The sequence below is a fragment of the Oryctolagus cuniculus genome, chromosome 1, assembly GCF_964237555.1.
Source record: "Oryctolagus cuniculus chromosome 1, mOryCun1.1, whole genome shotgun sequence".
NCBI classification, from domain to species: Eukaryota; Metazoa; Chordata; class Mammalia; order Lagomorpha; family Leporidae; genus Oryctolagus; species Oryctolagus cuniculus.
The window spans coordinates 11,621,330-11,635,282 of record NC_091432.1 but is presented as its reverse complement, the minus strand read 5'-3'; the positions used below and the strand labels follow the sequence as shown (position 1 = coordinate 11,635,282).

General features: G+C 51.2%; 1 protein-coding gene across 5 annotated transcripts in view; it reads left to right on the top strand.

The window, feature by feature from the left end:
* Window positions 1-8,466: 8,466 nt before the first annotated feature.
* The window catches only part of CD6 (CD6 molecule), a 40,753-nt gene continuing 35,266 nt past the window's right edge, over window positions 8,467-13,953 (top strand). For all 5 annotated transcript variants that reach the window (XM_070063942.1, XM_008272084.4, XM_008272077.4 and 2 more), the window contains exon 1: window positions 8,467-8,679. In XM_070063942.1, the coding sequence (XP_069920043.1) occupies window positions 8,619-8,679 (61 nt within the window). In that variant the 5' untranslated portion in view covers window positions 8,467-8,618. The remainder of the gene's footprint in view (window positions 8,680-13,953) is intronic.

Genomic DNA, 13,953 nt, shown 5'->3' with positions numbered 1-13,953 from the left:
ATATTTTGAATTTTTCAATTTTAATCTCTAATGTGGCAAATATCAATAGACAGAATCCACATCAACAGAAGCTCTTTGGAATCCTTCATGATTTTAAGAAAATAAAAGGGTCTTCTGATCAGAAAGCTTGAGAACTGCTACCCTCTGTTTTCTAAAAGGTGGGACATAAGCCCAGCAAACACGTGGTGGCTGCCATATTAGGGGTGATGTCAGGTGTTCCGGGGTCTAGGATGTGCTGGGACCTTGCCCCTGGGATACAGAATAAGCTTTTTCTTCACATCCCCTACCACTAAGAATGAGCCACAGAGCACGGTGGGCCTCTTCCAGTTGTAGAGCAGATACTAATCTGGGGATTCTGTCTGACTCGCTTGCCACGTGCCTTGAAGGGCTGCCAGTTCTCAGTGGGGATCCACAGCCAGAGAAGGAAGGCTCTGCAGCAGGTGCAGGCAGTGGTGCAAGCCGCTGCACTGCCCTGGCTATCAGACCCACAGATCCAGTCTGCCGGAGACACCCACGTGCAGCGAGTCTCTGGAAGTTTCCACAGGAAGAGCGTTTGCAGCATGAAGCTCTGGTGTGCAGGACCAAAGCTGCGTCTGCTGTAGCAGAGAACCTCTGGGCATTTGCAAACCATCAGCCAGGGTGCTATGGGCTCTGAGAGGCTGTGCTTGGGGATGAGCTGGCAATGACTGGGTAACCTGAGGGTCCACTGTAAACTGGCTAGTATCTTACACAGCAGGTTATGAGATCTGGGGAGAGGGGCAGCCACAATCCAGTGGACAGTATCCTGACTCAGGCCCAAATAGGTTCCAAAGGCACAAGTAGGTTACATGGACAGACGGCATCTTCTACTACAACCATATTTCTCTTTCAACTCATACCTATGACCTCTAGGAAGGTCCCCTTGACAGAGGAGGGGGACCTTGAGCTTAGTTCTCAAGTGGGGTAGCACAACAGAGTGGTGCCAGAAACAGACAGAAGCTGCGTTACAGCCTCACTGGGCCACTCTGAAGGACAATGACAAAAGGAAATCCTTGTAGTGGGTAGAGATGTGTGAGTGCATTTGGTCTTCCACTCTATATAGGACAAGTGGCTTGAGGTAGGGATACCTGTGGACTCTTGGGCAGAGGCCCAGAAGGAGCAAGACTAAGTAATCCAAGACAGGGACACCCAGGGTGGAGGCGTGGATGGCTACATGGAGGTGGGCACAAAGTGTGAGCCCAGCAGAGGAGCTCTACCCCAAGGCACGCCTACACCAACACAGTGAACAGGGTGCCCCTTCCTGTGGCTATGAGCCGGCCTCTCTCTCGGTCACGCCAGTGCACGTGCAGTGGGTGGCAGGAATGGAGGCTCATGGGGAGCAGACATTCCCAGGAATGTCAGGAGCTACTTCCTAAGTCTGTGGTGGGGAACTTGTTTCCCAGAGTGTGACCAGTTCCACGATGCATCCTTTAATTGACTTACCTTCTTTTCTTATTTCATGCGTCCTGTTCTTCACTTCTGTCCCCCTGGGATCACATTCCCAGAAAACCTAACTCTCGCCCCCAGGTTCTAGTTAGTGGAGAATCAGGCTAAGAGTCTCCCCTATTTAACATTGCAACCCCTTCCTACTGCTCTTAACCCCCTTCACTCTGCTCTCTTCTCCATGAGCTTTGCTCTTATGTCTGGTGTTCATAATGTCTGGTGTTCAGAGTCTGCCACTAAAAGGCAGACTCTGTGAGAATAGAAATGTTGGTCTGCTTGGGTCGATGTGGCTTCCCCAGTACCTAGGACAGGTGAATGAATGACTAAGTGGTTAAAGGCAATGCATTCACATTTAAGAATCGAATATTTGGACCATGATTGACAAACTCTGGGTGTCAGGAAAGACAAGGGTTGGCTGTCGCTGGTTTGGGGGTTGTGGTCAGGACTAAGGAGTTTCAAAACTCAAGAGACTGAGGAGTAGGCCTGCCTTTGGCTGAGGGCAGGACCAGTCTAGAGTCCCATAGCACCAGAGCCTTTCCTGGTAGGGGAGCCATGTATCAGCCTAAACCTTAGGCTTAGGCAGCCACCCCCATCTCCCACAAGGGCTGGATCACCTGTAGTTGAGATCTCAGGGTCTTGGGTCCAGCGGATTTCAATTTGGAGTGTGGCCTGGCTCCTTCTTGGCTGCGGGATGTTGAGCAAGCCACCCCTATCCTCAGCATCATTATCTGCAAGGATGTGCTAAGGAGAGCCCGGATTTAGCAGGGTTGCTGTGAGAACGGAGGGGGAGATTCCACGTCGGTGTTTGACACATCAGACGTGCTCACTGAGTATGAGTGCGACACTCGCCCCTCTGTCACGTGGTGGGGGTGGGATGCTGTTCTCTGGCCTTTCCTCCTTCCGGCCAGAGTCAGGCTTCTCTCAAGGATGCTGCTTATTGCATTTTTGGCCGGGTCAAGGTCAGGAGAAAACCGGGAAGAAAAATGCCTGAGTTCTTCAAGAACGGTGAGCTGCTAGGTATCTTCTGCAAATTGAGTTCAAAAGGTCCTGGTTGCAAGAATTATAAATGAATGTGAATTCAGCTGAGTGCATCTTCCAGCTCCTGTGCCAATGTGGGCTGTTGGGAAGGGGGCCAATCATTCAGTGCAGCCCCAGAAACACTCATCCTGCGCCCCCTGCCAGGAGCCCCTTCCCACCCCTGCACTGAGCTCCTTGGTGAAAACTGCCCATCCTCTCACCTGTCCTCTTCTTCCTGTTTCCTTTCTTTCTTTTCTTTTCTGTCTTCTTTTGGGTCTATAGAAGAATCCCCTCCCCCCTCCTCCATGCCATTTTGTTTCTCCTAGTTGTGCATGCACACTGAAGTTAACAAAGTCAAAACAGTCAGTGTTTGTCTTTCTCCCCAAATAATAACTTCCTTTTTAAAAATTTATTTATTTAAAAAATCAAAGTCACACAGAGAGAAGGAAAGGGAGGGAGGGAGAGAGAGAGAGAGAGAGAGAGAGAGAGAGAGAGAGAGAGAGAGAGAGAAAGTCTTCTATCTGCTGGTTCACTCCCCAATTGGCTGCAACAGCTGGAGCTGATCCTATCTGAAGCCAGGAGCTTCTTCCGGGTCTCCCACGTGGGTGCAGGGGCCCAAGGACTTGGGTCATCTTCTACTGCTTTCCCAGGTCATAGTAGAGAGCTGGATCAGAAGTGGAGCAGCTGGGACTCGAACCAGTGCCCATATGGGATGCCAGTGCTTCAGGCCAGGGCATTAACCCGCTGCATCACAGCACCGGCCCCTACTTGGGCCATCTTTCTCTGCCTTCCCAGGCACATTAGCAGGAGCTGAATCAGAAGTGGAGCTGCCAGGACCTGACAGGCACTCCATTATGGGATTCTGGCTCCATAAGTGGCAGCTTAAGATTGCCCCACAACACTGGCCCCCAGTTAGTGCTCTGTCACCTACTTCTGTGCTTATGTGTTTCTTTTCTGTCATTCCTATTTGAGTCTTAGACTTTCTTTCTGGGATTATTTTCCTTGTTCTTGAAGAACATCCGTTAGAATTCCCTTAGTGAGAGTCCATTCATTGTAATGGTCTCATTTTTTAAATCTTTTTTGTTTTAAAATTTATTTTATTTATTTGAAAGGCAGAGTTACAGAGAGAGAATGAGAGGGAGTGATAGAGAGAGATCTTTCATCCATTGGTTCACTCCCCAAATGGCCTCAGTGACTGGGCCAGGCCAGGCTAGAGTCAGGAGCCAGGAGCTTCATCCAGGTCTCCCATGTGGGTCAGGGGCCCAAACGCTTGGGCCATCCTCCATTGCTTTCCCAGGTGCATTAGCAGGGAGCTGGATCAGAAGTGGAGTGTCTGGGACTTGAACCAATGCCCATATGAGATGTTGGTGCTGCAGATGGCAGCTTAACCTGTTATGCCACAACACCAGCCCCTCACTTTTTTTTTTTATCTTGTGAAGGTGTCTGTCCTAGTCTTTTATATTTCTGTCACAAAAGACCACAGACAATATAACTTATAGAAACAATGTATTTATCAGATTTCTGAAGGCTTGAGATGTCCAGTGTCAAGCTGGCAGCACCTGGGGAGGCATCCTTTTCTGCTGTGTTAGAACCTAAGGGAGGACACCACGTGATGAGGGCCAGGGAGCACAGGAACCTGCAACTCAGATCTTTCTTCTTTCTCCTCCTCCTCTTATTCTTCTGATTTACTTGTTTGAAAGGCAGAACAACAGAGAGAGAGAGAGAGAGAGAGAGAGAGGGAGAGGGAGAGGGAGAGGGAGAGGGAGAGGGAGAGGGAGAGGGAGAGGGAGAGGGAGAGGGAGAGGGAGAGGGAGAGGGAGAGGGAGAGAGGGAGAGAGAATCTTCCACCTGGTTGTTCATTCCCAAAATGTCTGCAATGGTCAGGGCTGGGCAGGCTGAAGCCAGGGGCCTGGAACTCCATCCAGATCTCCCACATGTAGCAAGGGCCCAAGTACCTGGGCCATCTCCACTGCCTTTTCAGGTACGTTAGCAGGGAGTCGGAATGGAACCAGAGCAGCTGGGACTCAAATTGGTGCTCCAGTATGGGATGCTGGCCTTGCAAGTGGCAGCCTAACCTGCTGTGCCACAACACCGGCTCCTCTCTTCCGCTTCTCACAAAACCACTAATCCTGATGTTGGGGTTCACCCCCATGGCATCATCTAACCCTGATAACCTCCCATAGGCCATGCCTCCATCAACATAAAGGAGATTAAGTTTCCAACACATGAGCTTTGGGGAAGCCATTCTAACTATGGCTTCATCTTTTCAATCTCATTCTTGAAAACTATTCAAGGTAGACAGTCATAGTTCCTCAGCACTTCTTTATTTATTTGACACTTTTCCAGTGAATTTTTGCTAATAGTAAATCATGATTCAGGGTCTCAGAATGGATATCATCATGACTTGGGATCCTCTCCACCACCTGGGAGAAGGACAGAGGAGAGGTGGGAGCTCAGATCTTTCCAGGAAATGTGTCTTCTGTCTGGTGATTGGCCCAGGGACTCGGACACACAATGGCACCATTTGCACTGGCCATCGTCCCCTTTCATGGTCATTGCCTTCTTCAGAAGTGGAAGACCAGGTGGTTCTACCAGCAGTTCGTTGTCTGGTTTGGGTTTGAAGAAGTCTGTAGTTCTTGCTGTGGTCTTGAGATGTCTTCTGCCGTGGTGCCGACTCCTGGAGTGGGTATTGGCAGGGGTTCTCAGAGGCCTAGAAACTCCCCAGAAGTACCTTGCTGTTTGATGTGACCCTTGGCCTCTGAGCTGTCTTCTGGCTTCCGTTGTTGGTATTGGGACAGTCACTGCCAGCACCTTTAATAACTCATCTTCTCTCTACTGATCAGCAGTTTAGCTAAATACTTGGTAAAGGTTTTTTTCTCATTTTCTTGGGTTAGAGGAGCTTCCAGAATCTGAGGACTGCATATTTCACCAACATTGGAAATCTTCCATTTCCTCCTAGAACTCTAAGTGAACATATTCAAGTCCTTGTTCCATCTTCTATGTCTCTTAACCTTTTACACATTTCCCATCTCTTTATCTCTGTGTGCTGTATTCTGAGTGAGTTCTCCAAACCTGTTGTCCAGGTCACTAATTCTCCCTTCAGCTATGTTAATCTGCTGTGTAATCTGTCCACTGAAATTCCAGTTTCAAAACATTATGTTTTTTATAAGTACTACTTGATTTTTTTCAAATCCTTCTGGTCATTTCTTGGTAGTCTCTTGTTATTACCCACTTTATCTCTTTAAACACATGAATCATCCTTATTTTATATTACATACACTATCTTTATAAGTCTAAAGTTTTTAAACATCTGACTCTATGGTTTACTGCTTTGTGCCACTCTCCAAAATTCCTTGTGACTTGACTTTTAGGATTTAATGCTTGCACGTGAGCTCATGTTCCTGGTGACTTTTCTGTGGGAATCCTTACAGGCCTGAGTTTAAGGTGAATTACACCAGGGGTGATTTGCATCTTCCTGCCATGTGCCTAGGGAAATGTCAGGAAAACACCTTCACTTTTTATATTGCTTGTTTGTTGTTGTTGCTGTATGGCATATTGCTGCTTGGTTATTGATGCTGTAAATCCCACTTCCAGACCCATCATGGGCCAGCGAGCAGTTAGGAGCATTTGGAGCTGAAATGTTTTTTCCCTCACCTGCAAGTCATGGCTGAGCCAGGCCAGCTCTGTGTCCACTCCGTTTGTGTTGCTTTGTGGTGGTCTTTGCTGTGGTGGCGGTGGGGGTCTTCTGATTCTGTTTTTGATTTTTCTCGAGCTCTGGGTTTTGTCCAGGCCCGTTGAACTGGAGTTCTTGGCCATGGGGATCAGCAGGCTCCTCAGGGACGCCTTTGCTCCTGCTGTCTTTGGACTTGGACTTGTCACTTCCGACAGCTGATGATTCGTCCTTACTTCTCGCCACCTCAGCGGTGCGTTTTTAAGGATGACGTGAACTGGTTTTGTTGGACTCTCTTTCTCCGGTGTTTTGCATCAGAGACATCTCAGCTTATGCTGTCTATCAAATTGTCAGCAACCATATCTGGCCATCTTTCCCAGCCTCTCTTAATCACGTTTCGCTCAGGACCAGAAGACCGCGTATTGTGGTCGTCTCACGCTGGCTTGTGGTTTGGTCGCTGTGTTTGTGAATTGCATGCTCCTTGCCCACAGAATTCCACACACGGACGTTTGGGTAAATGCAAATGGAATTCCAGCAGGGAACCCAACACACCCGTGCACTGCCCTGTGCTGCTACACACCATCCACTAGGGGGCAGCCTCAGCTGATGGCAGAGACCATTCTGCCCCCTCCGCTCCACAGGGTCTCAGGGTGGGAGGAGCCTGGCTCCCTGTGGCCCCAAAACCTCTTGCATCAAACCACCCCTTGAGCAGGACTCGATGGAGGAGGACCCCCCAATAAGTGAGGAAACAAAGATGAGGATGTGGGGAGTGGACAGGGAGTGGCCGGCCAGGAGAGGTGACCTGAGAGGGGTCACAACCAACCCTCTTCTGGGCTAATTCAGGATTCTGTTTGGACATCTAAAGAATCTATTGGTTCATTTACTCAGCAAAACTTTATTCGGCACCTACTGTATGCCCACCGGGGAATTAAGCACTCTTAGTCCCTGTTTTCTTCCTATGGTGCCCAGCTGCTGCCGTCCACCTAGACAGCTCAGCATTCCCCAGCCTGCCCCGACCCTCTTCCTCCAGCCTTCTCCTTTTGCTGTTCCTTCCAGCCCTGAGCCTCCGCCATCACTGCCTGTTGAATCCCTCCTCATTCCTCCAGGGCTCATCGCCATGCTGGAATCCTGAACCCAGAGGTGAGGGGAGCTGGACCCCTCTGTACCATCTCAGGGGGCAGCCCCCACCTGGGCCAGGGCTCTTTCTCTGCAGAAGGAGGTGAGAGATGTCTCCTCCCAGGCTCACCCCAGTTTACGTTTCTCTGAGGGAGACTTGCGCTCTTGGCTCTCAAAGAAGTGCATCAAGGGGCAGGAACTGTGGTACAGAGGATCAAGCCACCACCTGCAATGCCAGCACCCTACGTGGGCGCCAGTTCAAGTCCCAGCTGCTCCACTTTGATCCAGCTCCCTGCTAATGAGCCTGGGAAAGCACTGGAAGATGGTCTAAGTACTTGGGCCCCTGCCACTCACATGACAGACCCAGATAGAGCTCCAGGCTCCCGGCTTCCACCTGGCCCAGCCCTGGCCATTGCAGACATTTGGAGAGTGAACCAGCAGATAGAAGATTTCTCTGCCTCTCTCTGTCTCTGTCGCTCTCTTCCTTTCAAATAAATGAAATCTGTAAATATGCCTTTCAAGTAAATGAAATCAGTCTTTAAAAAAAAGTGCATTGAGGGGCGGTGTCGCGGCATAGCAGGTTTAGCTGCCACTTGGGACACCTGCATCCCATATCAGAGGCCTGCCTCTGCTGCTGACCCAGCTTCCTCTGAGTGTGCCCAGGGAACAGTAGATGATGGCTTAGGCACTGAGTTTCTGCCGCCCACCCAGGAGACCTGGATTAAGTTCTGGGCTCCTGGCTTTAAGCCTGGCTGTGGTTGGCATCTGGGGACTGAAGCAATGATAGAAGATACCACTTTGCCTCGCCCTCTTTCTCTGTCATTCTGCCTTTCAAAAAAAAAAAAAAAGTGCTTCCTGTTTCCCAGCTACCTTTGAACTAAAGGACATGGTAAACTTGGGATGTGACCCTATGAGAGCAGAATCCATGGAATGGGACATACAATGGATCATTCATTCCCCTTCCAATGTGTGTTAATTGAACATCTACTATGTGCCATGGGACACAGTCCCTCCGTTTCCCTCTTCATTAGAGGATCCTGGGGAAGTGTGTGTCCACACGTGTGTGTCCATGTAGTCTGACTCCATGACTCTTGGGGTTCACTCAGGCCTGGGGCAGAGGCAGCTGCACCCACTCAGCTTGCAGCTGTACCAGCTTGGCTTCCTGGAGACCGAAACCACAAGCAGAAGAGAGAGGCGTGAGAGGCACTCACAGGCTGGGTTTGGTTGTCTGCGTGTCAGAGAGCAGCAGAGAGAAAGGCACACGTAGGACCAGCAAAGGGCAGGGCAGGCAAGAGGGGTGCACCTGCTGGCCCCAGGATGGCGCTTCCCACTGGTGGACACGCATAGTGACAAGATGGCCCCGGACATACGGCTCCTCGTCGTGATGGCTGGATTGCTGAGGGCAGCTTTCCCAGGTAACCAACGCCTTTGTTACCTCTGCTGCTTGTGCTAAGAACCTGGGTCTTGTCCTTGGAGCCCGCCTCCTGGTTGTTTCCCGGAGCCGTTTAGCCAAGACTGTATTCTCGTAGCAGGGGGGCCCTGGCCATGCCAACAGCAGCCAGGGCTGGGAGAGGCACCAGGGCTGTGCCTGGACAGTGTTCCAGTCCCGAGAGGTGCCGGGAGTGAGACGGTGTGAGCACAGTGCTGTGTGTCGCACCAAGGGCTCCCTGGTGCTGCTGCTCTCCAGGGGGAACAGGAACTCCCCCCACGTCTTTCTCGCCACCTTGCAGGAAGCAGCCATTCCCCTTCCCAAAGGCAGGGCCTCTGCTGGTCGGATTTTCAACACCAAAGCTGAGCTCAGGGCTCACCAGCCTTGTGCCAGAAACAGCTCTGGAAGGCCCAGGAGACTGAGTGACTGGCGGCCTCAGCTCCGCCAGCTGGGGTGGTCCAGGGCACATTTAAGTGGCAGGCTCTTGAGGGCCACCCTGCTCTCCCACACCGGGGGGTGGCCAGAGCACACTTGCGACCTGCGCAGGGTGAACAGGTGGCTACAGACCTGTGCTCACCACACATGCAGGCCCCTGTCAAAGAGTATGTAGAAGTCTAACTGGTCAGGGGTGGGCAGAGGTCCAGAGAGCCTGCCCCGGGGGCCAGGAGACTGGTATGGAGACAATACTGTGGACACAGGGAGCCTGGGTCCACCCTGCAGTGGGGAGCCAAGTGCTTTCAGTTTGTAGTGAGGGCAGCCTGGGAGGCCCCATCAGGACGGGACATGGGAAGCAGGTGCACACGCTCCTGCCCAGGGCTCCTCTCTGCCCCTCTCTGCAGGCACGTGCTCTGAGCCTCTGGGCTGCTCTGCTCATAGCTCTGGGAGTGTGAACTGGTGTGCCCCGGGCTCTGTGGGGTCGACCCTCGGCTTCACCTCCTTCCTTGCGCTACCAGAAGTTACCAACCCAGGAGCCCATGGGGACAGACAGACGGGCTCCCTCCCCATCTCCCTTCTCGCCACTCCCTCTGCTCTTCCCTGGGAGGCTCAGGGTTCAGCTGGAGTGGGCAGGCCCTCCAGCGGGAATGAGGGCTGAGCCGGGTGCCGGGCTCCAGGCTCTGCTGGCCTGTGCTGGACCCTGGGGAACCAGCTTTGAATGGCGCCCAAAGGGGAAGCAGGAACCCGGGAGCCCGGGCAGAGCCCCGGCCTGGCCTGCTTCGTTCCTAGCACAACACTCACTTCTTGTTTTTGAAACTGCATTTATAGTTGACTCACTTTTTGTTCCTAATATCAACTGAGTTTTGAAAGGAAACTGTACGTCACGATTGTAACTGGAAAGGTGGTATCATTTGTCCTAAGCAAAAGGGAAGGGATGCATAAAAATAAATGGTGGCAAAAAAAAAAAAAAAAAGCCAGTCTATGTTCTGTCCGGCCCCTCGCTGGGCGCTGCACCGGCATTCAAGGCCCTCGCGGGGGTCGGCAGCTGTGTAAATGCGCCCCAGAAGGAAGGACTTTCCAGGCAGAAGGGGAATTGCACCCCAGGGAGGCTGGGCCCCTGTGCCCAGCCTGAGTCTTTCTTCCCCTACACCTTGACCGCGCAGGCCCAGACCCCAGCAAGCCCCCAGAGGGGAAAGAAAGAAAAAAAGATGGAGGAGAGAGAGGGAGGAGAAGGAGCCTGGAGAATGAGGGCTGGGGTAGGGTTCCAAGGCCTCCGCCTGTGTCTGAAGCCTAGGTCGGGCTGCCTGGCCCTGCCCTGAGGAGCACGGTGTGGGGGAGCCTGGCCCACCTGGGGACTGGCAGACCTGGCCATGGCCCTCCGATGCCGGAGCAGACCTCCCCAAGGAGGTTCCCGGCTCTCTGCCCTGGGCCTCACACGGCTACATCCTTGGCCAGGTGGGCCGGATCCTGGGCTGGCTTCTCCCCAGTGCCTGGTTTGTGTTGGTGAATGACCAGCACTTAGAGGATTGGGTCCAAGTTTCCCTTGGGCTCCCTGTAGGCCTGGGTCCAGGAGCCTCCGCTTCTGTGCCTCTGGGGACGAAGATGTAGGGAGAATGAACTAGAAGTCTTTGATGAGGGAGGGTCCTGCTCTGACTCCCATGTGGCTGTGCTCCTCTCCTTCTTCTGTCCTCAGTTTTCCTGTCAGTGGAATGGGGGTGCTTTGGGGAGATACAGGGGTGCCTCCGGGTCTGACCCTCCAACGCTGTAACAAGGGCTTTTGCACCGGGGCAGTGCCAAGGTCCTGACTCGAATCCCACTGGTGCTGCCATTTGGCGTGGAAACAGGGGCTTGTGGTTGCTTTGAAAGTATTTCAATTCTTTAACAAATTTAAAAACCTGTTTCTTCCTTAACTTGGAAGTTTAGCATACAAATCCCATTTTATTTATCAGCTCAGTAATTTTTAACAATGACTTTCAAGGGGCCTTTGATTAATATTTCAGCAAACCAGTTGGACAGTGTAAGCTTCCTTAAATAATAAATGTTCTCAACAAGGGAAGCCAATTAAGTTCCCTTAGATCTGTGCTGTTCAATGCTGTAGCCCCTGGAAACGTTCATTTAAAACGTCGCGGCTCAAATGGAGATATGTAAAGTGTAAAATGTACAATAGATTGTGAAGGTGAGTTCCAAAAAGAACATAATGTGTCTCATTAATAAACATTAAGTGAATTGCATGTTGAAATGATAATACCTGGGATATTTTATATTAAACAAATTTTATTATGTCCCCTTTTACTTTTTAACAATGTCACTATTGGAAAATTTTAAATTATGTATGAAAAGGCTTCAAAAAGTTCATTGAAAAAATGTGTATTTTGGAAACACCATGCAAGGATTTCTTTTCTTTTCTTTTCTTTTTTTTTTTGGCACCAAATTTGGTTTTCCATAAAACGTTTTGAAATCCCCTCACATGTAGGTTGTGTTGTATTTATATGGGGTAGCACAACCTTTGGCATCCTAAACTCCAATTACAAGTATAATGGATTCCATTCTTGGGGAAACAACCTTCCCAAGGATTTCAGAGAATGCCTTCAGATCTAAAAACTCTGCTATTTAAAAATATGAACTGAAATCAATTACCACATCACATCACATACATGAGAAACTCCACTGGCCAAATATTCCGAAACATCCCAGGTAGGAGCTTGCAAATGTAAGGGGATACTTCAGTGTGCGGAAAATAGAATTAAAAGATAAGCTTATTTGGGTGTGAAAACAAGTTTGAAATTCACACGTAGTTTTGTCAGCACACACATTTTCCGCAGACTTCGGAAGCACCCTTGTAGAAGCATCAGGGGTTTTTGTTTCTTTAGTCATCTTTATTTTCTAAATTCTAATCTCCCTGTGCTGAAAAGTCACTGGCCCACGACCCCTGGATCCAAACTGTATAAACGTAGCCTTCGGTGCCTGCCCTCACCAAGGGGGCATCGCCACTGGCTTGCACTCCATCAAACACACGCGTCACCTTTCCTATTCTGATTTCTTTCCACGTTCTCCACGCCTGGCCAGCTCCATCTTGTAGATGTCTAAGTGACATAGGACTGGTGTCTACACTTTCTGCCTTAGTCTGTTCAAAAAGGTGGGTGACTAACACGCGGAGCCAGCAAGCTCATAGCAGAGGTGGTGGTGGTGGTGAGGATCGGGGCAGCTCCTAAGGTTCATTTAACCAACCACGGATGACTACGGAAGGATCTAGAATGAGTGAGAAACACCTCCACGGCCTCCCTCACTTGGTCTCCGTTCACTGGTGGCACCATCCCCATTTCCTTCCAGGAAAGCTGGGAACTCAGTTGGGCCCAGCTGTTGGGAGTCTGAGGTGAAGGAGCTGGGCTTCTCCTTGGGACAGGGAGGAACCAGCAGGTGACTCTGTCTGAGGCCCTGGGACAGTGGCTGGGAGAAACTCTGACTGCCTGCTAGGAAAAGGCACCTGTCCAGCCGTTCAGCCTCCCAGCCTGGGCCATAAACCTGAAACCGGCCACTTCACTGCCCAGGCCAGGTGCTTGGGCTGCACTGAGCAGACCTCATGGAGCTGGCGTCCCGAGCGCCACCCTTTCCCGCTTCCCAACACCTGTCCCTCTGCCTAGGGTCTCTGGTACATTCTTTAGTGCTGGGTTTCCTGGGCCCCACATTCCAGTCCACCTTCCTGGGGTTTGCTAAAATCAGCCTGGCCATTGCCATTTGGTTTTCTCTTAATCAATGCCTTAAGGTGAAAATGAATTTCTTTTAGAAGAAAGCTTACAGCACTCCCTTAAAGGGAAAGCCACTGAAAATCGCTGTAATAATAACGGTGGAAATAAGACTCACGGAAACAAATGACATCATGAAATCCCAGCTGGTCCCATTACTGCTTTCCCCTGCTGAAAATGGAGGGCTGTGGGTATCAGAGAGGCAGGAGCCCTGGGTCCTGCCGGGAGCTTTCTCCTCCAAGTCATTGGAAAGGCTGATGGGGAAGCAGAGGGGCACAACCTCCTTAGCAGGTGACTTGGTGGCACACAGGGCCATGTCCGTGACCCCGAGTCATCGTGCAGACGTCCGGCTGCGTGCCCTGCTCTTTGGAAATGTGGACGCCCTCCTTACGGGCCCGAGCCAAGAGAGGCTGCATGCTCAGTTTCCTGCTCAGAAAGCCCCGGATCAGGTGGTCCTCTAGCCCCTTGGGCAGCCCCTGGATTTCCCTGGGGAACCTTGAAGTTGGGGAGTGACACCCAAACTCAAGTCGCCGACTCAGCTCTGGGAAACTCAGCACCTGCAGCATGGCTGGCGGAGGCTGGGGGAGAAGGAGCCTTTGACAGGGAGAGGTGGGGGTGCATGTTTGCAGCTCTGGCCCTGCCTTGCTGGGTCATCTCAGTCAAGTGGCCTCCTTTCTCTGGCCCTGGTTTCCTCCCTGGAAAAAGGGGCCCATTGAACACTGAGGACACAGCCTATCCGTTCTGGTACTTTCTGTTCGCTCCTCCAGTAGGGCTGCAGCTGCCAGGAGCAGAGGTCCAGCCACCAGAAATTTAGCACCCTGTCACACCGGATCCTGTGCCATATGGGATACCGTGTTGCATGGACTAGCATCACAGCTCCAGCCAGCACCCTGCCATGTGGATTCAGAGACCCTGCAGTCAGGCAGACTCGGGCACCCCACTCCAGCTCAGCACAGGTTGTCCCTGTGCCTGCGTGCTAGAACTGAAAACATCTAGCTCACCAACACGTGGTACTTTACTTTATTTGTATAACATATCTGAAAATAAGCAAACAAAATACAGTGCTCAGAAACTTGAGAGTA